At 40.7% G+C, this 21,793-nt stretch overlaps 2 protein-coding genes and 1 long non-coding RNA gene across 4 annotated transcripts; 2 read left to right on the forward strand and 1 right to left on the reverse strand.

The window, feature by feature from the left end:
* Positions 1 to 65: 65 nt before the first annotated feature.
* LOC129597075 (alpha-L-fucosidase-like) lies at positions 66 to 6,901 on the forward strand. Its single transcript, XM_055494513.1, has 9 exons — positions 66 to 653; positions 1,130 to 1,291; positions 1,524 to 1,761; positions 3,289 to 3,358; positions 3,448 to 3,511; positions 3,957 to 4,054; positions 4,326 to 4,458; positions 5,511 to 5,681; positions 6,381 to 6,901. The coding sequence occupies exons 1-9, from the start codon at positions 448 to 450 to the stop codon at positions 6,703 to 6,705; spliced, it is 1,467 nt and encodes a 488-aa protein (XP_055350488.1). The 5' UTR covers positions 66 to 447; the 3' UTR covers positions 6,706 to 6,901.
* LOC129597068 (RYamide receptor-like) lies at positions 5,980 to 21,083 on the reverse strand. Its single transcript, XM_055494503.1, has 6 exons — positions 20,064 to 21,083; positions 14,280 to 14,549; positions 10,226 to 10,447; positions 7,599 to 8,503; positions 7,419 to 7,532; positions 5,980 to 6,053 (listed from the first exon to the last, which is right to left on the reverse strand). The coding sequence occupies exons 1-4, from the start codon at positions 20,742 to 20,744 to the stop codon at positions 8,120 to 8,122; spliced, it is 1,557 nt and encodes a 518-aa protein (XP_055350478.1). The 5' UTR covers positions 20,745 to 21,083; the 3' UTR covers positions 5,980 to 6,053; positions 7,419 to 7,532; positions 7,599 to 8,119.
* Positions 8,893 to 11,064, forward strand: LOC129597092 (uncharacterized). 2 transcript variants are annotated; one of them, XR_008691512.1, is made up of 3 exons: positions 8,893 to 9,423; positions 9,615 to 9,861; positions 10,982 to 11,064. It is a non-coding gene; the product is annotated as an uncharacterized LOC129597092 (long non-coding RNA). The 2 variants fall into 2 exon arrangements; XR_008691511.1 differs by lacking the exon at positions 10,982 to 11,064 and adding an exon at positions 10,248 to 10,581.
* Positions 21,084 to 21,793: the final 710 nt, after the last annotated feature.

The raw sequence follows: 21,793 nt of genomic DNA on the forward strand, positions 1-21,793 counted from the left end.
GCCGCTGTTCGTTGGAACAGCGGGTTTATTTTGAAACCAGCCTAGAAAACTGAAAATCAGTCGCTTTACTTTTTACATTTATTCAAATTTTATTTATTAGGTATATTTTTGTTTTAGAACACATTAAGGCTTATTTGCAACTTGTATACTGCTGTAATGTTTGGCTGCTATCAAGTTCAGTTTATTCGTGCAACCGATAAGCGATTATCATTGCAGTGTTTACGAAAGCGATCGTCGACCTCGTCGAAATTGCAACGTTTGATAACAAACTATTTATGTGGACATTCCTGATGAAAAGCCTTATCGTGTTGTGATTTCGATAAGATCATAAGAATCTACGAGACTTCTGCTGACTTATATACTGAAGACACCGTGATCTGCCATAACATCTGCATTCACAATTTGGCATTTTGATACCTGAAGTTTTACGTCCGTCTGACTGCAAAAATGCGCGTTGCTTGTGCGTGTTTACTGCTTGTGACTGTTGTGGATCTTGTCAGCTGCAAGAAGGCAAAATCCCCGCCTGTAACCCGCTACGACCCGACATGGGACTCCATTGATTCCAGGCCGTTGCCGGATTGGTACGATGAGAGCAAGCTGGGCATTTTCATCCACTGGGGAGTGTTCAGCGTCATCGGATACCAGAGCGAATGGTCAGCGGTAGATTCTTCTTGGTTTGTGTCATGAAACACTGTGCACTGTGCTGGCTGCCAAGTCCGTCGTTTGTTTATTTGGTGGTAAATAAAATATGAAAAACATGAGAATCAGTTACTGCCTGATTAATTTTAATGGTACACAAATTATCTTTTGAACGTTGCACTAGAATTTTAATCAGAGAAAGAAACAATATTAATCGCTTGATATTCAGTTCATTAAACAATACATTAAACATGCAGTTTTGCTGTTTTCGTATCCGATGTTATTTTATTTTTTATTGATTAAATAATTTAAATTTATCGTGTTCTGTTTGACAGAATTAGTGGAGCAGACGTCCGTGTATTGTTCAGTGTGCTTTTTGTGACTGCTTATAAGTCTCGTTACTTTTGCTAATGGTAAAATGTATTGTTTTAAGTTTTATGGTTTTAATGGTGGAAACAAAAAATTGTATTAATTTTGTGATAATTTGTAGGGTATGGTGGGACTGGAAAGGTGCAAAGGATCCAAATACGGTGGCGTTCTTTGATAAAAACTATCCACCGGATATCACATATGCGGATTTTGGTCAACAATTTCACGCCACGTTTTTTAATCCTTTACAATGGTCTGCCATCTTCGCTAACTCCGGAGCCAAGTGCGTGCCAGTTTTTTTTAAGAAAAAAACAAATGTACATAAACATACACCGACGATAGCGGTATAAAAACTGCCTTATGTTGTACGATAAGGTACTGTACAGTAGTTAACTTGACTAAAAATACCGCTGTCCGGTTTTTATTGGTCGGAGATTGAGTTTGGCATCAGTGCATTAATGTTATCTAATCGTTATCATGTTTTTGTATTTATGTTTGGGATTTTTGGTGTGCAGATACATCGTGTTGACCAGCAAACATCATGAAGGTTATACGAATTGGCCGTCGAACTACTCCTGGAATTGGAATTCCATGGATGTGGGTCCGCATCGGGATCTCGTGGGCGATCTGGCCAAGGCAATCCGCAACAGCACCGATCTCCATTTCGGCTTGTATCACTCGCTGTTTGAATGGTTCCATCCCCTTTATCTTGAAGACAAGGCTAACAACTGGACGACTAGGTCTTTTCCAACTGTAAGTCAAATAAATAAATAGCATCAGTTGAATGCGTTTAGTAAGCAGTTTCCACCAGTCTGCAGAAACTAAGAAAATCAGTTTGGCTGTGTCCGTGCTTAAGATATCTGTATGGGAGTGTTGAATATGGTTTACAGCTGAATTAATAGTACTCAACTACTCATTGGTCTTTATAGGTATAGGTAATTGCTTTCTTTGAACACACTGGATGATATTAGCAGTCCCAAGGTGTACGTTTTTTAAATGCTGCTGCATTTAAAGTTGCATTTTTATTGCTGGTACAAGAGCTTTTTACAGAAGAACAGGTGACTTTTTGTTGTTTTCTGCAGTCGTAGCAGTCAAACAGTTCGTAGTCACCAAAGATAAATTAATGTGACTTTAATTTGTGAGAGCTACCTTTACGAATTTTGTGACTTTTATTCAGATTCTTTTGCTCGATGCTTGTCACAATTGTTCTTCGGATGCAGCTGCACTGGAAGGCACAGCATCATTGTTAACTGGACTGTTAATACTCATTAATACTGTTAATCTCATTAATATATGGTTCATTAATCATTTCAATTACGTAAGTTCTTATATACGGTGGTAGTACGGGGATATTCCTGTAAACATGTTTCGAGACTTTCTGGAATCTTATTAATTTGGCACACAGCAATCACGAAGCAAACTACACGGTTCGTGACAATTAATGAGTGCGGGGGAGATCAGTTCTCTGGTATATTCATGAAACATAAAACGATGTTTCTGAAAACTGTTTTTGTTGTGGAATACCGACCCATGATCAGTACTGCAGACCAGAAGATCTTAAGCACGAGAGCAACGAGTTGAGATATCCTGAGTGTCATCTGTCTTCCTGCTAATGGTGTGTTTTCTGAATTTTCTTTTCTTGTCGAACAGGTTTGTTTTCTATGTTTGAGGGTTGTGACGCAACTTCCCACGCTAGACATGTCCAGTTGATCCCTTGTTTCCGTGTGTACTGCCAGACGACCTTTGAGATTTCTTCTAATAAACCTGTATCTGCAATAGACTACATGCACTTACGTTTTTCCATTACTCGAAATCGAATTTTGGAAAGAAGAAATACAAAAATAGCTGTCTTTTGAGACTAATATTAATTTTCATCGCTGTTTTCGGAGTACTTGCCCATTACTAATGCTATTGCTTCTGACGTAATGACCTTACAGAAGTGCTGAAGTACTTACATAATAGAAAGCTCGTTGCTGTGATCTACGTTTTAATTGCTAGTAAAAATGTACGTTTTTTCTGGTCGTTTGATAAATTTTGTTGCCCATTGACAAAAATTAAATAAGAATTTTGTTAATTATGAAAAGAGCGCCACGGTGTCATTCTGAAATTCTAGGTTATAATCGGAAAAGAACTGAATAGTTTCCTTAATATATTAATGTGTAAGAGTACGCATAATACTGTAAGTAGATTCGTATACCTAATACCGCTGCTTTCTGTCGTTGCTTACTTAAACCCTGCACCTAGGACTAGACATTTATTGTTGTGTTTTGGTATCCACAGAAAAAGTCGCTTCCGGAACTGTATGAGATTGTCAACACTTACCAGCCGGATGTCATCTGGAGTGACGGCGGTATGGCAGGACAACCTAGAAGGGCACTGTTATTTTGTCGCTGTGAAGGGTTGACACGTGCATTCACTAACATATTTTCCGGTCCACAGACTGGGAAGCGCCGGATACATACTGGAACAGCACGGGGTTTATTGCGTGGCTTTATAATGACTCGTAGGTGGCTATATAATGACTTTGCAGTACTTTATGTATAGAAGCAGGTTTCACTAATTTAACGTGCCGGACAATGTATGGGATCATTTCCTGTAAATCGCTTTACGTTTAGAATAAGCGGGCTTTTGGTAATGATCTAATACTTTCTGCATAATACAGTTATACCTAATTACCTATTACCTTTTATTCAACAAAATTTGAGTGCTTGACGCGTTTAAGGTATTTTGTTACTTGTGTTAACAGTGCATTTTTGTTTCAGCTAATATAATTATTTTACCAATATAATTTAGCTTATTTTGGCAGTATTTTGTTACTTGTGTTGTCTTTTGTTAATTTCTGCTCGTTGTTGCAAGGAAGAAACGTGACGGCCTTCCTTTAATCATGTTAACGTTTTGGGTGGTGATTTGGCTAATTTAGTAACTGATGTCTGTTTGATTGCTTGTAGACCCGTAAAGGACACTGTGGTTACAAATGATCGCTGGGGTTCCGGCATCACTTGCCACCATGGTGGCTTCCTGACCTGCAGCGATAAGTATAATCCAGGTAATTGTTTTGCTGATTTGGTATATCAGTCCAGAATACGCAATCACGATTACGCGGATCACTACCAGTGCAAGTTATCGTTAAATTAAATGCGTGCATGTTATGTTTGAAAGAACATCCATATTTTCGTGACCGTTACCATAAAAAATGCATACCACTCAAGGGAATTAAAGCGATGTATATATAGGTCATAAACGCGAAAAAATAAAAATCAGTACCGCAGGAAAAATTTGTTTATTCCTTAGCCGCTTAAACGGTGTCTGGTTAACAGGAACACTTCAGCCGCGGAAATGGGAAAACTGTATGACGTTGGATTTCCGCAGTTGGGGTTATAGGCGCGACTTAACGGCCTGGGATGTTATTCCCATTGAAACGCTGATCGCCACTCTGACGGCCACCGTTAGGTAATCGTAATAATTAGCATCTGCTTTCCGGGATATTTTTCTGGCTAAGTGAATAGATTTACCGAGTTTGTCTCGGTTATCCGGAGGGTGGATTTGATTATTTGCACCCTCGGGACCGATCCCCCGACGTCTGGTGTTGTGGTGATTTTTGGATTACGTATACATTGGATACTTCTGCTTCTCATTACTTTCGTTTTGTTTCCGCATAACATGTAGATGTTTGGAATTATCTAAAGTGTCCTTATAGTATTGGAATTTAGAAACGAGAAGTTTTAAGAAGGCAATTGGACTCCCAATGTTAGGTGTTGTTTTCACAGATAGCATAGTTGTGTTCCACTGATTGCAATGCTTAGCACTATGTTTTGCGTTACTCGTAAGTTATCTTACTTAACTCTGAGGAATCCCGGTACATAGTTCATTTCTGGAATTTCAAGAAATGATCTTTTCTGAGGTGTTGCAGCAGCTATGATGTTCACAACAGAGTTTTCAGGGCGCCTAACGTTTTGTTTGAGTTGGGCCGCTCATACCGTTGACTTGAAACCGTTATGACTTGATCCAATTGTTAATCATTTTGTTACGTTCGGGCCCATTGTTCTTCAATTTTAATGTTTCAAAATAAGCAAATTCCTTTTATGTGTACGACTGATAAATTCCTACCGTAAACTTTGATTCCTTTCAAAGTTTAAACCATGAAGTGACTTTTTGAACATGAAATAACATCAAGGGAATGAATCACACACTACATAAGTTCATTTTATGTGAGGACTGTAGCGGCCGTGTCCTTCTCATAAAATACTTATGTCAGTACGATTAGGGAATGCTGCGGAGCGTTTCGTGCCGGGACGCTTCGTACTTAATTGGTATTTAATACATTATTAGTACCATTATACTGAAAAGTGGATAAGCACGGGGTCATTTGTTCGGATCAGTGGATGTTTCCGGTTAATAATTGTCAGATAATTGCCAAAATCTGGCAATAAGAGATACACAATTTTGTGCCATATGACGCATAATGTGGAGTAGATAATTGCTTAATGGCGCGTGCTCTGCAGTTGTGGTGGGAATCTGCTTGTCAACGTGGGCCCAACGGGCGATGGCACAATCCCTCCGATTTTCCAAGAGCGCTTGCTGCAGCTGGGATCCTGGATGCAGGTTAACGGCGAAGCCATATACAACACGAAGCCGTGGAGTCACCAAAATGATACACTGAATCCTAATGTCTGGTATGTACTGTAAAGCCGATAGCATTTAGCGTTTTAAAAATGACCAGTTTTCGTGCTTTGGAATTTTTTGTTTGATTGTTAATTATCAGATGGAAGACTATCGAATCGGGCGGGCAGTTAATCGTTTTGGCCTCTTGATTTGCTCAGTTTCCCAGTTTTTTCTTAGGTACAGAGTAATCAAATGGTCAACACCGAGCCGGAGTGTATGAGTGATGAAATTGTGATTCTGAAATTAGGTTAGGTATACGGCATTTTTTTACCCGATGATGCAGAAGATTGGGCTAGGTTGATGCGGCACTGCGGCTTGAGCTGAGATGGTTGCATTATTGCCGACAAGTTTATAGTAACGTGCACCGACAAGTTCATAGTTACCTGCAGATTAAAAAGGAAAACTTTATTAGGCAAATAGCCATCAAATACAGTACCATACACTGCGAATGCGGAGTAATTTATTGCGGGCACGCTACTTCGCAGTTAAAAGTTTAAACACTGAAAAAGGAAGACAATTTGCTAGCCACTGCGGTTGTGCATGGAGCAAATTTCAAATGACACAGGCGAGGATAAAATTTCAAAGTAATTTGATGAATGTCTCTCCGTCTGTTTAAGTAATTTGCGGCAGCACGGTAAGGCTGAGCTGTTAATCATATCAGGTCTAAATTTTTATTGATAAAATTGCTGTAAAGACTGGAAACGTTGCAGGTATACCAGTAAAGCTACTGGCGATGGTGTGGATGTTTATGCCGCCGTCTTGAAGTGGGACGGGAATGTGACGCTAAGTCTGGGAGCTCCCAAACCCTCCCAGAACACGATCATCACCATGCTGGGCACCGATACACCCTTGAAGTGGACGGTGTCCAATCAGGTGGTGGTGATCCGTCTGCCGGCGCTGCAGAGTCTCCCGACGCCACAAGAATGGGGCTACGTTCTGAAACTCACTCAACTGACCAACAAGCGCCGCTCCAAGCGGATCATGCCACTGCCGGCGCGCTTCCTTAAATACAGCAAAATTCGATATGTGCACTGAATAATTCCATGACATAATGTGATAATTCGCTTTTTGATATTGCTGTTGATTTTTATTGTTTTCTCTGTTGTTTTTTTAATAGAAATTCTGGTCGTTTGCGCTTTATGTGATGACGATTAATTTCCAGAAAGTTTTGTATGATATGTGGTTATCGGAAAAGCATATATTATAACAACTCAATAGCCGCTCTAAAATTACCAGGCAATGAGAGCACAAACATAGTAACAATTTTCCTTGATAATCGATCGTTTTCAGGCGGTCGGTGTTTTTAGTGCTAAAACTCGCTCTCGTGCTCATCGCGTGACCGTCTACCGGTACTTAGGCGGTAGAGTAGTAGCAGTAACAACGCTTAATTGTCAAACAAATTTGTACTGCTGAGCAAACAGTGGATTATTTGACCTTTTCAGCCAGTCTCCGCTTTTCCTTGATTAATTGTACGATTACCATAAGGAGAGAAACCGTACCATACATCATGTTATATATAGTTCCACAATAACGAAAGGGTTTGTGGACGTATAGAAAGGTCATTAATCTATTTGAGTATATTCGCTTTGGAGAACAAGAATAGCTCCTGCCTGCAGCGACAGCCTTGGTGCCTGGGTATACCTCCTCGCGCCGGCAGAATTTTCGGTTTTACAATGGGTAACAGCATGTGCATGCGGAAACGCGAGATGCGATCGCTGCCGGTGGATTTGACAACTAATTAAACGTACTATTGTGTAATACGGAGAAGAGTTGGCGTTGTTTCCGGCCTTAATACCGCGCCGTCGCCGCACTATTCATCTCACTGAAACCGTGCAATTTTTTCCACTTCCGAGAATGTAAACCTAAAGGTGGGAGATAATTAGGCGTGTTCGATGGAGCGCTTCGAGGAACGGTATTGGGGCACTCACATGATTTTCAGCGGTTATCATTTTAATTATCGAAAAACAGCAACAATCCGCTTGTTGTGAAGGAAATAACTGCCATCGATTTATTACGTAATCTTCGATCCTCAGACGTGAGGTAATGATTTGCAAGCACACCTCGTGTAGAAAAAGCATGTCAATAGATTAATATCCACTACTTGCTTTCAATATCAAAATTTCAGAATTACAGCACAAACATCACTTTATGGTAAAGTAACAGCAAGCACAGTCAAATACGCACCCGAAACAGCACTAAATAAATAATAAGAATTTCAAAAATAACTGTCCCGTGAATAGAAAACCAATAACTTTATCCACCACTGTTGGCGAACACATGAAAGCCGAGAAATCACAACGACCATGAGTTTCAATTCTTTTCCAAACATAACACAGATTGTTTTGACTAGATCCAGAAACATATAAGCCGGTATATGCCAAGGATAAACAGCTGTCTGCCACTGATTAATCCACACGGTACACACTCCTCCAACACCGTCTTCCTATAATCAGCCGTAAGTGTCCTCTTTACTGGCGCGGCCGGAAATGGATTTGGAGCGACGTGTGGTTTTCGAATGGGATTTCCGTCGTGTACCGGCGACGGGACGTTCGGTGGTCAGGCTGTGTGATTGATAGTCCGAATACGAGCATTCGGAGCGTCCGTCGTTTAGTGCCGGCGTGATGTTGGACAGGTAGCCAACGAAAAGATCCGGTGGAAGGCCGGCGATTTGGGCCGGCGGAGTGGAACTGGAGCGTTTGAGCAGGCTGAGCGGGGAGCCTTGGAATGGCTTGAAGGAATCCTCCTCTTCGCTCTCATAATCATCCTGGCGCATCTTCCGACAACATCGCTTCACGGCCGAAATAGACCGGTGCCACAACTGCCGCACATCGCTCTGTAATTATTGTTCCAAATTATAACGCAGTCTAATAATTATATAATTATAAGCTTATTTTTCCCGTTGCATTATATATAGTTGTTTATCATTAACAAATAATTTAGTATCACAAAAATACACTCACTAGTTTAGCTTAAAATTAAAGGTAGCATGACATAAATTAAATGATATGATTGGCATAATTTGCTCTCATACTTAACGAGTTAACAATATAAGAGGCTGAGCGAAAATTTAATGTCAGTTATTGCTACAGCAATAACTGTCGTTAACGTGCGATCGGAAGTTTACCGTGTTGCTATGCAGAACTTCCGATGGACGTGGCATATTAAGCTTAATTATATAAGTTGATATGTATTTTATTTAATTTCGGAATAGTTTGAAAAGAATTTGCCGTCGAAAGCGAAAAAACCCGCCCTCCACACCCTTCTATTTCTATCACACTGTTTATCGTTTATTATCATATTGTCTATGGTTTATCATTTATCCGGTTTATCAATAAAGGGGTCTGGTCGCGGACGGTTACACAAGCGGTAGACTGACCAGCTTGGCCCTTCAGTTGCCAAGTTCGGACATCGGTCTGCACTTTACCACCTCTGCTGAGCAACCCCATTTACGGCAAACTGTTCTGGTCTGAAGATCGCGAAACGTTAATATATAATTAATATTCTTTCACAGAGTCACTATTTTATTTTTCACGTACAGTTTTTCAGGTTTAGATTCAACGAATTAGCTGTGCATGAAGTATTTTCGTGGCTATGTTTAACTAACTGTAGATGTCAAACAGAAAACAAAAGGGGCATGTATTAACTATTAAGTAACAATTTAGCAGGAGACAGACTTAAATCAATAATTCAATGTTCCTGTGATATCATCATGTTAGACAACTGCGGATTGTTTGCATACCATCATGTTTACAAGTGAGTAATCGATGCGCAACAATAACATTAACTTGTAGTAAGCGACTGCATTGTACGGTGAGCCTTTCTAATTGTAAACCTATTAATTGCTTTCGTTATTCTGCGCATTGCGTGCGAATACTACTATCACAAATTATGCGCAAGCACGTTATGTTGATTTTGTTCGCAGTAAAATTGTCTTGTTTATAAAGGTGCGGCAGGATATGATTGGCATAATTGTGACGAATTATCAAATCAAATCTGGGATAGACACTCGACGTTTTTCATGAGGACTATGGGCGTTTCCAACCTCCTCCGATTAGTATGTTGATATTTGTCGGAGCGGACACATATGGAATTTTAGGGACAAAGCACCGGAACATCCGCTCGAAGGATGCGTCCAAATTTTTCATCCGCGTTTCACACCAGTGCATACTCATCGTGTATGATCGCACCACTGTACGTTCGTTAATCACTTTTGACCAAGTCCTTCAGAGTTCATCAGCACCAAATAAATCAGATTCAGTCTTTAGCATAGTACCAATCAAACGACAGTTTAGCGTCACTGAAACCTATATTGACTTCAACTAAACTATCCTTTGACAAGCGAAAGAAAAAATTCTATAACGATCCCTAAGTTGTTTTCATGATTGGGTTGGATTAAAAGTGGATTGACCTCTTTGTAGCAATTTCAAACAGTTACACTATTTTCTGCATATATGTATAAAGCCCGGTACATGCGGTGCGTGTGCGGCGCATCGGGACAACTGTCGCACGTCTTTTTGTGCATAACGAGTACAATTCGCTTATCCCGTCTGCTTACCCGGAAATTCTGGTTCATAAAGGAGTAGATGAGGGGATTGACGTAAGAGCTGCTCATGGCCAGAAAGTGGATGGCCAGGAAGGTGTATGTAAACGACAACTCATGCCGATCGCGCCATGATTTGATTAGCTCCGGGAAGAAATCAATCATAACAAAGAAGAGATGAAGTGGAAACCAGCAGATGGCAAATACCAGCACAATAACCACCAGCATTTTTACCACCTACAAACAAAATACACAACAATTAATTTCGAGTTTTAAGGTAATTAAAATACAGTTATTTTTCGTATAGGCCGATTTATGTACTAGTATTTGTTTCTGTAGTTGCTGCGTCAAGCATCAAGCGATGCGCTACAGTGCACTAAGGAATCAGTTTATTCGTAAGCGGTGTAATCAAAGTTAATTAGATGTTGTTTGCCAGTTGATTGATCGCACGTCTGCAGGCTTCGGGAAGTGTTTGACGCAGGATATTTGAAAACAGAACCCATATTAAAATGTCAGCAACTCTAAGCAACAAGTTCTCTTGCTTATTTCCCAGGAAATGTTTGTCTGGACACAAACTTTTAGGTCAAGAAAAACCGTACAAAAAATATTCAGCACTCGATGAGGATTAAGAAAGTTTGCAACCAAACATTACCATCACTCCGTAATTCAAAATTATTTAGAGTTAGCTAAAAAAAATTTTCATAAATACCTATCCATACTACAATGTGCATGTTTTATTTGTAAGAATATGCTTTTGTCATTGCTTTGCAGTGCACCACGGCATTACACCGCTTTCTCGCAAGAAAATCATTTAACCACTAGAAACTCATTAGCCGTGGAAAGTAAGTGTTCACGCACAATTGGCTAGTTTGTGGATGTATTTTTTATGTCAGGCACACTGCTAAAAGAAGGAAAACATTTCCTCGATATCCTTTAGAAACAGCATGAAGCGGTAGCAATTTCTTAATGGCCTGTTAAACGATTCATAACGGCAGTTTCTTAACAATCGAGTTGGCGAATGGATGTTTTTCTCACAATTGAACGTCAACAATATCCCAAGGAAAACGCGGGTGAATTGTTTAAGCAGTCGGCACGCAATAGGGCTCTGATTGCTTCCTCACTGGCAGTCTGTACCGTGCTGAATTCCGGCTGAAACACTGGACAATGACGCATGCGATGCAGTCAACCAGCCGCATGGGTTCGCACAGACAACCGAGTCTTGGAAAAAAATTCCCGGTACACTTGACAACCGCCGTCCAAGAAACCAGGCGCACCGAAATGTAATTTACCCTTTTCAGTTCGCGAAGTGGACGGTACAGTACGCGGTTACTAATTGGTAATTCGAAGCGATGGCTCGTTTCCCCGATTCTACGGTACGCACTTTTTTAACGTTGCTTAGGCAGCTTTTAAACGTTGAATGGCGCTGCCGGGTACATAAACAATGCACTGATGAGATGTCGCAGCTACACATAGTTTCAGTATACTTATGGAGCCGTTTTTGACATACAAAAAGACGTCTCCAACTATGGCGTTTGAACGTGCTAAACGTGTCCAGAAGCGTACCAAAAACTCGGAGAAACAACGTTCGCCATTCATTTCTTTAATTACGATATCGTACCCGGATTCCATCAGTAAAAAAAACAAACAAAAATTAACAAACTTAATACCACTTTAAAAAAATACATCAAACACGAAGAAAAATGAAACAAAAAGCCATACTCTGGGGTACAATCTAAAATCACAAATTTATTGATCACAAATTTTTTTATCCAATTTTTTTGGGCGCGCTGGTAATAAAATTCGAAAAAACACGTTTTATCAACCAAACAAGAAACGTCTGACAATATTGTCGAAAATCTAATCCTTATATTGGTAATCTGGCACCTTCGAAGGCTTTCTTCCACGCATTCATCGTACGATACAGTCGATCACCGCTTGCCACCTTGTATCTGAGCCCATCCAAATGCACTGCAAAAAGAAAATCAGGCAGATATTAAAAAAGCTAACAGTTTTTGCTATATAGCAGATATACAGAAACTCACTCTTTATCGCTCCGATGCAATCCAGTTGCACAATTTGCATCATTCCTGTTGGTTGATGTTGCTGATTACTGCCGACCCCCGCAGTTTCTTCTGCTCTTCAGTCAACGATATCGTTATTTGCTAAAAAAACAATCCAACTTTTAATGTTCCTTCATTTCCTTCTTACCTATCGTTTCAAAACTGCTGTAGAATTTTCAGTAATTTCTGAAATACTTAATCAACTGGCTATATAGCCGAAGTGCATTTTAACAATTTACCAAGCTGTTTCTGATCTAGCGATCAAGTTATCCAGCTCTAGATAAGGAATAAGCGCAAATAATATGTGAGTTTTAATCAGCAATACTGCTTTTATTTTTTCAAAGGGTAATATGACTTTTTATAGTAAACAAGCTCTAAAACTAATTTCTAATTCTTATTCGTAAACTTACTTTTGAGTAACTCTGCATCATCTGTGGTAGCGACGATATCGTCAAGAATCGGATTCACGTGTTGCGGACTTCGCAGGGCACTAGAGAGTGCGGCTATTTGTCGCAAAATACGACTTTCTTATCGTTTTTCTTGGCATCTGCTTTACGTTTTCATCCGGATACGGCCTAATAAATAAGAATGCAAAATTAATATAATGCAATTAGCAAAAACAGCTAGCTCAATTAAAACATGCGATATCGCAGATTTCCCTGTAATACAAAGCCTACAACCAATAACAACTACAGGAAGCGCAACAGAAGAAATTTGTTTTACTCGTTTACCTTCTGCATGGCAGGCTTTGCTAGGAAAACTTCTTCGTCTTTTTCATCTTCGAGGCTGGCCAAATACAGACGATTATCGTCAAACTGCGCGTTGAAACGGGGTGCCCTGGCAAGAAGAGATGGTCGTAGCGCAGATAGCGGACTAACTAAAGTTCTCCGAACAGTTTAACGAGCTAATGCCTTCGTCGATTCGCACAGGAGGACATGAGCGACAGACTGGCTTATTCAGATTGTCGTGATGTTCCGAAGCAGTCGATCGCCATGTTTGCGATATCGCAGTTGAATTTTTCCAGAAAAGCGAAAACAAAAAAATATAATTTCTCAAAACGGGATGACAATAACAAAAAGGAGCTGAAGAACCACGAGTTGAAAGACAAAAATATGGATTCACTCTGCAGCGAAGCAAACAGCCAAACACGACTGAATTTTCAGCTGCAAAAACCATGGCGGGTGCACTGACTTTGAACCAAGCACTACCACGCTACCAACATAATACACTTGCTCTGGTTTGGCTCTGCGGCTTTGGACAGATGTTCGATTTTGCCGAAACATAGATTTCGATAGAATACAGTATTAATTAACACAAAGAATGTGTAACAAGACCATATCGTCAGTGATACTAATAATTTGAATATTTTATAATGAGGGAATGAAGGATAAAGAAAATGTGGATCAATAAAAAGTACAGACTACGCATTAAGATTATTTCCTGATTTTACCCAGTGAGTGGCAGTTAGTCAGCAGATTCAGCACGGGCCTGCACGGCACATGTGCAGCACCTGCTTACTACGGTCTGCGAGCGGCTCAAAAAACAAACAGTGCTAACGCCTGCATTTCGACACACATTGCACACCACTGGACATCTACTGTACGTATAGTTTTTTACCGTGTAGAATCGGGATTCGTAATACTGCTGTTATACGGTCAACCTTCAACGACCTCGAAGGGTTGGTAAATTAGCGCCATACAAATCGCTAGGTACAGTGAAACCTGTCTATTACATACACCGGTAAATACATACACCTGGAAATTACATACGCGGAAAGTTTAACCGGCGTGTCCCATAGACTGTAACATAGCTCTGTGTAATACATACACCTGGATAATACATACGGTTTTGCTTTAACCGAAGGTGTATTTAGTAACCAGGTTTCACTGTAGTAGGTAATCCGAGTGAAGCATGCCCAAGTCGTGAGCGCGTTCACGAGTGCCAACACTGTTCCGTAATAACGTCACTGTATTTGGAATCTCTTGATATCCACAACTTATTGAACTTACCCGCTGTTTGGATTTGGTGCGCCGCTCCTCGGTACGGCTCATCGAGCTGATGGAACAGAACGAGACCGACTCGCCCGGCGGCGTCCGTAACCATAGGATACTGCCGACTCGGATGTATGTGTAGATTAGCAGGGATAAGGGAATAACGTAGGTTAACAGCGCTACCGTAACCGTATACATCTTCCGGTATTCCTCACTGGGCCAGGCTTCCTGGCAGTCCTTGTACACTTGCCCGTTATGGATGAACTTCATGCATCTCACCACAGCCAGCTGAAATTATCATTCATATTGTTATTACAATTCGGCTATTATTATTTCTCTCCCAAAACATATTTTACTAAATAATTACGTCAGACGTTCGTTTCTCCCTTGTTATAAGCCGTATGATTAAGATAATTAGATTTCTGTAATACGTATTCTACCATACCAAATATCCGGTGTATACATATCACACACATTTACTATTACACCACCATTCTACCTAACTTTAGGCTGTAATATTGGGCTTTAATTATAATTCTAATAATATATTTTAACTTAAACCGATTAGTCTGTTTCCTTGATGACACAATGACCTCATATAACAACGGTGCAAAGTAAGAGATTAATTTTGCACTTCTCCAGTGTGCTTCCGCCGACAGGCATAGTATATACCCGGGATTTTCCGCCAAAGATAGCGAAGAGTTAATCTCGATATGCGTACTATCCCTGGAATTTCGGAAAACTCTTTGGTGCATGCCCGGACAAATGACGCAAATCGCTCTTTGACTCGCATCTAATCAGATTGACTTCTCGCTAATCATCGAATAACGTCCTATTGAGCAGTTGACTATCATGGGATTTCGCTGGATATCTCCCAACCGTCGGCGAGATATTATCCGCATTATAATCTGCTTACAATGCAACTGGGGATAAGTCATTAACCTTTAGAAAACTGCAAAACTGTGGAGATAAAAAATTTATACATGTACCTCATGTCTCGTGATGCCTGCTCCACTTTTCCGTAATGAGTTTTTACAATAATATTTTTTCTATATTTCGCAACTGATCCGTGGTGTACACCTTTTATCTCTAAGGCTAAAAATAAACCGCTAGCAACCAAATTTTAGTAAATTAAAAATCACCAGGTAGAGCGCATCGTATATTTTTTTCAAGGTTCGGATACGAGACAAGTTAAAATTAGCCAAAAGTCAACAACCAGTAAATTAGTTGTCATCTAGATTGCCACTGGAAGTATTCCCACGCACCCCGCGCCCGTAATTGGCCAGACTTAGAAACAGGGAGCAGTTATCAAGCAGCGGGTGGTGTTCCTAATGTAGAGCAATACAAAACACATTGCCCTTGCAGGGACCACCTAAGGGAAGACACTACTGCCAGTAAGATACTGTCCTGGTGTCGTATGCACAAGCACACCATTAGTGCGAAAACATTCGCCACACGCGCTTAGGGTGTGGTGGTTGCGTAAAAACCACATTTACCACCATGAAACGACTTTTAAGTCGTTTTACAATTGCGCAACATAGCAGTTGTAGATCTGGGACAACCCAAATCGAAAATCCCCGTTTTCCTAGAACACTAATTAATCCTCTTGCAACCTCTGATCTCTACTCTAGAACGCGCCTACACAGCACTACTAATTCCGGCGAATTAAAATTTTTATGGTTATACCGATAAAATACATGATTAATGAAATTATTAGCAATATTAGCCGCATACCATACAAAGGATCCAATGAGCCCTACTTTGTTAAATACGTAGTACAGTAGTACTGCAAAGTAAATAGTTCGGACAACTTAATAATATTATTTTTCGGTTGCGCTTTGGAAAGCTGATCATGAAATCCGAGATACTGTACGCAATTTGTTGTATAACTGACATGGCAGTGACAAACATCAATGAATATTTATTTTTTACAAGCTAGTCTGGCAAATTTACGTAGTATACAACTACTGTCGACAGTGTACCGTAATCTTGTACTATTGTGGTTAACAAAGGTTTGTATAAAATTTTATTAGTGGTATAATTGGTGAAGGCGATTGAATGACTGCGCTTGAATCTCGTTAAACTCCTTGATGATATGCTCAACCCGCTCGCCAACAATCGGAATTACAGCCATTTTGGCTGAAGCGGAACTGAAAATGGTGCGTGACCTTTCGCGTTTTAACCAGCCGCAATGGGGAATTAAGAGGTTCCGCACGAGAGAGCACTTGTCTCTATCAAGATTTCAGCTCTGTACACCCGCTTATAACAACACGACAACAACACCCTTTGGAGGGGATTGTTATTGCATGCGGAAAATTATTGCACCTTGGAGAGTAGGCAGTGTCGGCGGGGAATTACGTGGTGGAAAACACGCAGCACGCTATCTACCATGTAGATCCGTGTGCGAATCCCCTTGGATTAGCCGTTCACCGATCGCTGATCCTAATGTGCATGTTATTTGTCGACTGCAGATTGCGCTTTTGCGCGGGTAAATGTACACAGAGACAAAAGAGCTTGTAATCATTTCCTCTATGGACCAAACATAGCTCTCATAACACACTCCTGAATAGAATTGGGACTTTTGATAGGGATGTTTCTCTATTCATAACGGTTCAAACCAAGACAATTTCCGGAAAATCCCAAAATAGCCCTGCTTTTATTCGATGAGATGTTCTCTCCTATAAATGGCAATATAGATAGCCAGTTGACCTACTCTTGCAGTTTAACACCAATTAGTAACTGCAGTTATGTTGTAATCCTATTGCTATTATGGATCATTGTGCCGGTTGTCTGTAAAAAACCGCATGTACTTAACATGCAACAGATGCGAGTGAGAGTAGTCGATATTGGCAGCGACCATTAGGATTGGAAATCAGTATTGAACGACTGAAAAATAGCAAATGGCAAATCAATAGGCACTTACGCATGTCTACATCGCAAAAGATTTTGGAAATAAACTGTTTCTCACGATTCAATGAACATGCAGTGTCTATGAGAAATAACTTCGCAACCGTCCACTGCCGTGCGCTTGTTTACTACATGTTAATTTGAGTCTTTTTCGATTTAATTAAAGTGCAGAGACGCTAACAACAAAAATCTGAAATAAAACAGCGCGAATAACTATAAACATGTTACAATGGACTTCAAAATTTTGTTACACTCACAAAACGCGCGCAACCAGCTATTTACCTGTACTCAATCAGCCAAATTCCGGGCTGGCCATCGGCCTGTTGAGTTCAAACACTTGCACCTCACGCATTTCCCAACAAAAACCATCCACCATATCTCAAACGAAAGAGAAAAAATTTTTATGAATTTTGATACCAAACAAGTTAGCTTTTATGGGATCTGACAGAAAATCGACGCATCTAAAGTTTCTCGTAGACAAAGCATAGCATTTGAATCCACGGTTTGGTTTCAGTTTTCACACAGAAAACGTATGCTCTGTCTACGAGAAACTTTAGATGCGTCGGTTTTCTGTCAGATCCCATAAAAACTAACTTGTTTCGTATCAAAATTCATAAAATTTTTTTCTCTTTCGTTTGAGATATCGGTGGATGGTTTTCGTTGGAAAATGCGCAAACAGCAAGTGTTCAATTACTGCGCGTTTCCAGTTTATTGGTCATTTGGTCTTGGCCATTTATTTCTATTGGTCATTCGGTCCCGGACCGAATGTAACAAAATTTTGAAGTCCATTGTAAGGTGCACATTTCAAAGTACTCTTACACATTGTAGATTAGTATTAACTTTAATTTACAGTACAGGCAAATTCATTAGCGCATCACGAAGATCGTTGCAACTTGCCACTACTGATATTAAAACCCGATATGCAACCGCCACATTGTCAACATCCACGATGACGCCGCAGATCATGATAAACAAAATTTGTATGTGATAAATCGCAGCGGAATTGAATCTCACGGAATTACCGAAATTATTCTCAATTTGATAGTGACGCACAGTCCTAACCGTCGCTGTGCATTGTCATCCAGCGGCCAACCCTAACGAGAGCCGGTCTTCATTTCCGGTTAGCCGGTGCGGGCGCGCGCTCATCCCACAGTTGGTATGGCTGACGGTAATTAGCCCCAGCCGGAGAGCTGCCTCTGTGCGCCTATCGTACTCTACGTTGACAGGCCCGTCACACTCGGATAATATAGTATAAAAGAAATTTGTCATTTCTTGGTAAATATGCCAATCAATTCCATGATTAATAGGGTTTTTTTACAAGAGGCGCTTTCATTAAGAATGTGCCGTTCTGCGGTTTCATTATGCGAAGATAGCATCTTAAGTAGGCAGCATATTCTTTTAGTGGAGATGCAGTCCATCACTTGAACAAATATATCGTTAGAACTGTCTGTCTGCGTTGCGTTATGCAAATATTAAAGATGGCAATCAATATTGCGATCGGATGCGAAGCGCACTTTAGAATTCCTGATGATCGGGATGGCAGATGTGCGTGCAACTGGTCATTTAAGTTATTAGTTAATGCGCGCATTATGCGCTATTTGAAATCGGATTTGGATACCTAAATATAATATTACATGAAAAAGCCATAAGCGCGCTTTTTGCCACACCTGGATTAAAAATGATTATATTTTTAATCAAAAAAGTGCCCTCCGTACACGTTGAATTATCTTATTAAATGCTTACGCGTCAGAAACGTTCGAAAAGAAGATTTAAAGTAGAAGAAAATTTCCCTACAAAATATAATCACGTCATCTCCGACCTATCAACTTTAGCGTAAAAATAGGATGTACTCATAATGCTGAAGAACATTTATGCAGATGGTATCTGCTGGTAAAGTGTAATCGCATTAACTTGTAAGATAGGAAAATCTGTCCTGACGTAGACCACAGATCTGTGAACTTTTTTTGAATGCAATAATCATTCAGTGCAAATATTTTGCGAAGGTAATTAAACCTCATAGAATGTTTTTCAAAGATAAATTTCCTGACATCCTAAGATAAATTTGAAGGATATTCATCCACTTTTTTCTTCGGGGACTGATTTGTGTGTCAATATAACCGCCCTGTTTACACTGGCATATTGCGAAAATGCACTGCTTGACTCGTGCGTAGACACTCTCACAAAACGAAAATGCAGGTATCGATTTTCGCTTCTAGCCGTATACGTATGTTTCCATCAAAAACAAAACGTATGCACGTCGAGTCATATAAAAGGGAAGAATTTCAGGCCGGGAACATGTGCGTAATTACTGCTATTCATTCACAACGAAAGCCATACGGGCGGCGTCCTGTGAGAAAGTAGCGCATTATTTAACCGTCAGAGCTCGGAACATGCAACAGCATTGTATTATTTTGTGCTTACGTCAGCTTACAAGCGGATAACATGGGATTACTTTTTACAAGCCTTAAAACTTCATTTACAAGTTAGGGACGAGTCTTTGACGACACCTACTTACGTAATTACAATAAGCATTTGGTCGTTAAGCTATTACGATATAACTATAGATACGCAATTTTCTCAAACCAAACTTGTGTTGCATATTTGTTGTACAAATTAATCCATGCCAGCAGCACATTCTTTAATAAACAAAGCACACACATATTATTGTATAACACACTGAAGTATGTACTATGTATTGCACAACGCTAAAATTGTGGCAGTTTTTGTTACTTTGAAATAGTTAATTTTATTATACGTCAAATTTTATACTGTATTAATCCTAATTCGGTGCAACTGTTTACGAGCACGCGCTGCGAATTGTTTACTGAATTGGATTAAACAGTTAATGGTATACAAAAACTTCTTCGGTTGAACGAGTGTATAAACGTCTCTTACCTGTACAGAGGAGAGTAAAAGGGCAAATATCCAGATGGATACAACGACAAATTTGCCTTTCCGCTTGGTTAACCGCGCCTTAAGTGGCCGTGTGACGAACAGGTATCTATCCACCCCGATGGCCACCAGTGTATACACCGACGTCAGAACGGAGGATAATTGCAAGAACAAGACAATCGGACACAAGGGATCCGGGAACTGCCAGTGATGTTTGACCACTTGGGACATGGTGAAGGGCATGCAGAATACGGCCAGGACAATATCCGAGAACGCTAGATTCACCAGAAAAATGGACAGATCCGATTTCCATCGCCGACCAAACAAAAACACCAGAATCACACTGAGATTGCCGGTTAAGGCCACGGCGATGGCCGCACCGTACAGTATATTGAGGAAGGTCTGCTCGGCGGGGGACATTTCCAACGGCGGCTGATTCTCCGTGGTGAGATTCTGAAAATGTTTATACTGCTCCAAGAACTGTTCAAAATCAAAGAGCGGCTCATTGGCATTGACATTTGGCGCTTGATTCGCCAGCATACTGCGCAGAAAGGCCTGCAGATCCAGCTGATCCGGGTCGGCATCGGCATCACCAGCGGGCGGCTGCAACAACTGTAGCTCATTGTCCAGCGCCGTCTTGCCCGCGCCCGTGGAGTAAACATCGTGATCCAGTTCGAAATTCATGTTGGGGTCGGAGGATCCGTGTGCGAGAGAGAGAGAAGTGTACACCAACTAGTTGTTGTGGGGAATGTGTGTCAACATTTGAACGGGGCAAATTGGGGGATGGGAAGGGTGCGATCAAATGTCGCCGTTGAGACACACCAGCCGCTTGTTCATCCTCACTCGACAAACACGTATACACATGCTCACCATCACATATACACAACGCGGCGGCACTAACCCAGCTGCTGGCGGAGGAATGGCTCTTAGGAAATCAAAATGCGCTGAGGTTGTGTATTTATTTTAAGCGGTTAAGGTTACCACTTTGCCGAATGGTCATATATTCCCGTGGCTGCTATAGCAAGTATGTGATCCAGCAAATATCAAACTAACAACGCCGGCTAACTCAGGGATTTTATCGAGCTGGTTTACCGCTGAAGCGGTATCCAGCCTGCCGGGCCCACCCACCGCCGTATCGTATTGGTTGGCTGCGCAGTAGCGTCAAACGGTGCTCCGCTTCGTGAGTCTTGAGTTTTCTAGAACAACGAAAGCATAATTCATGGAAAACTAATGCTAATTTTTTAAAAATGACATTGAACGTATCGGTAACCGGCAAGTAAATATAACTAAGTAGGAAAAGGTCACTAAAAGCCGCAACAACTACGTGCCTCCTCTAGTACGTAATTGGTCGCATGAATTTTGCAGCAATCCCTGAAGGATTATTATTGACACACGGCTGACCCTTACCGGACAATTAAGTCTGGTTAATGTGTGCATACTAAATGTACCCCATTTTCAGCAATATTTCCCAGGAGTGAGCAGCGTAATGCTTTTTCTCCGTAAAAGCACCCTAATGAGAGAGAGGATCATATGACAAAATGCAAGCACAATACAGTTACGTTTTTGCATATTTAAACTGCTTGTGGAGGACATTCGTAACGTCTAACCGGAAGCACGGGAGTCCCATTGTGCAGCTGAAGCCGTTAATTGCGAATTAGGCCACTGTGACTCCACTTACGAAATTGGTGGCATTTCCTGTACTGATAAACATTAAAGGGAAAAACTGAGCTGCA

The sequence above is a fragment of the Paramacrobiotus metropolitanus genome, unplaced genomic scaffold (assembly GCF_019649055.1).
Source record: "Paramacrobiotus metropolitanus isolate TYO unplaced genomic scaffold, Prichtersi_v1.0 Parri_scaffold0000003, whole genome shotgun sequence".
In the NCBI taxonomy this organism is placed as follows: Eukaryota; Metazoa; Tardigrada; class Eutardigrada; order Parachela; family Macrobiotidae; genus Paramacrobiotus; species Paramacrobiotus metropolitanus.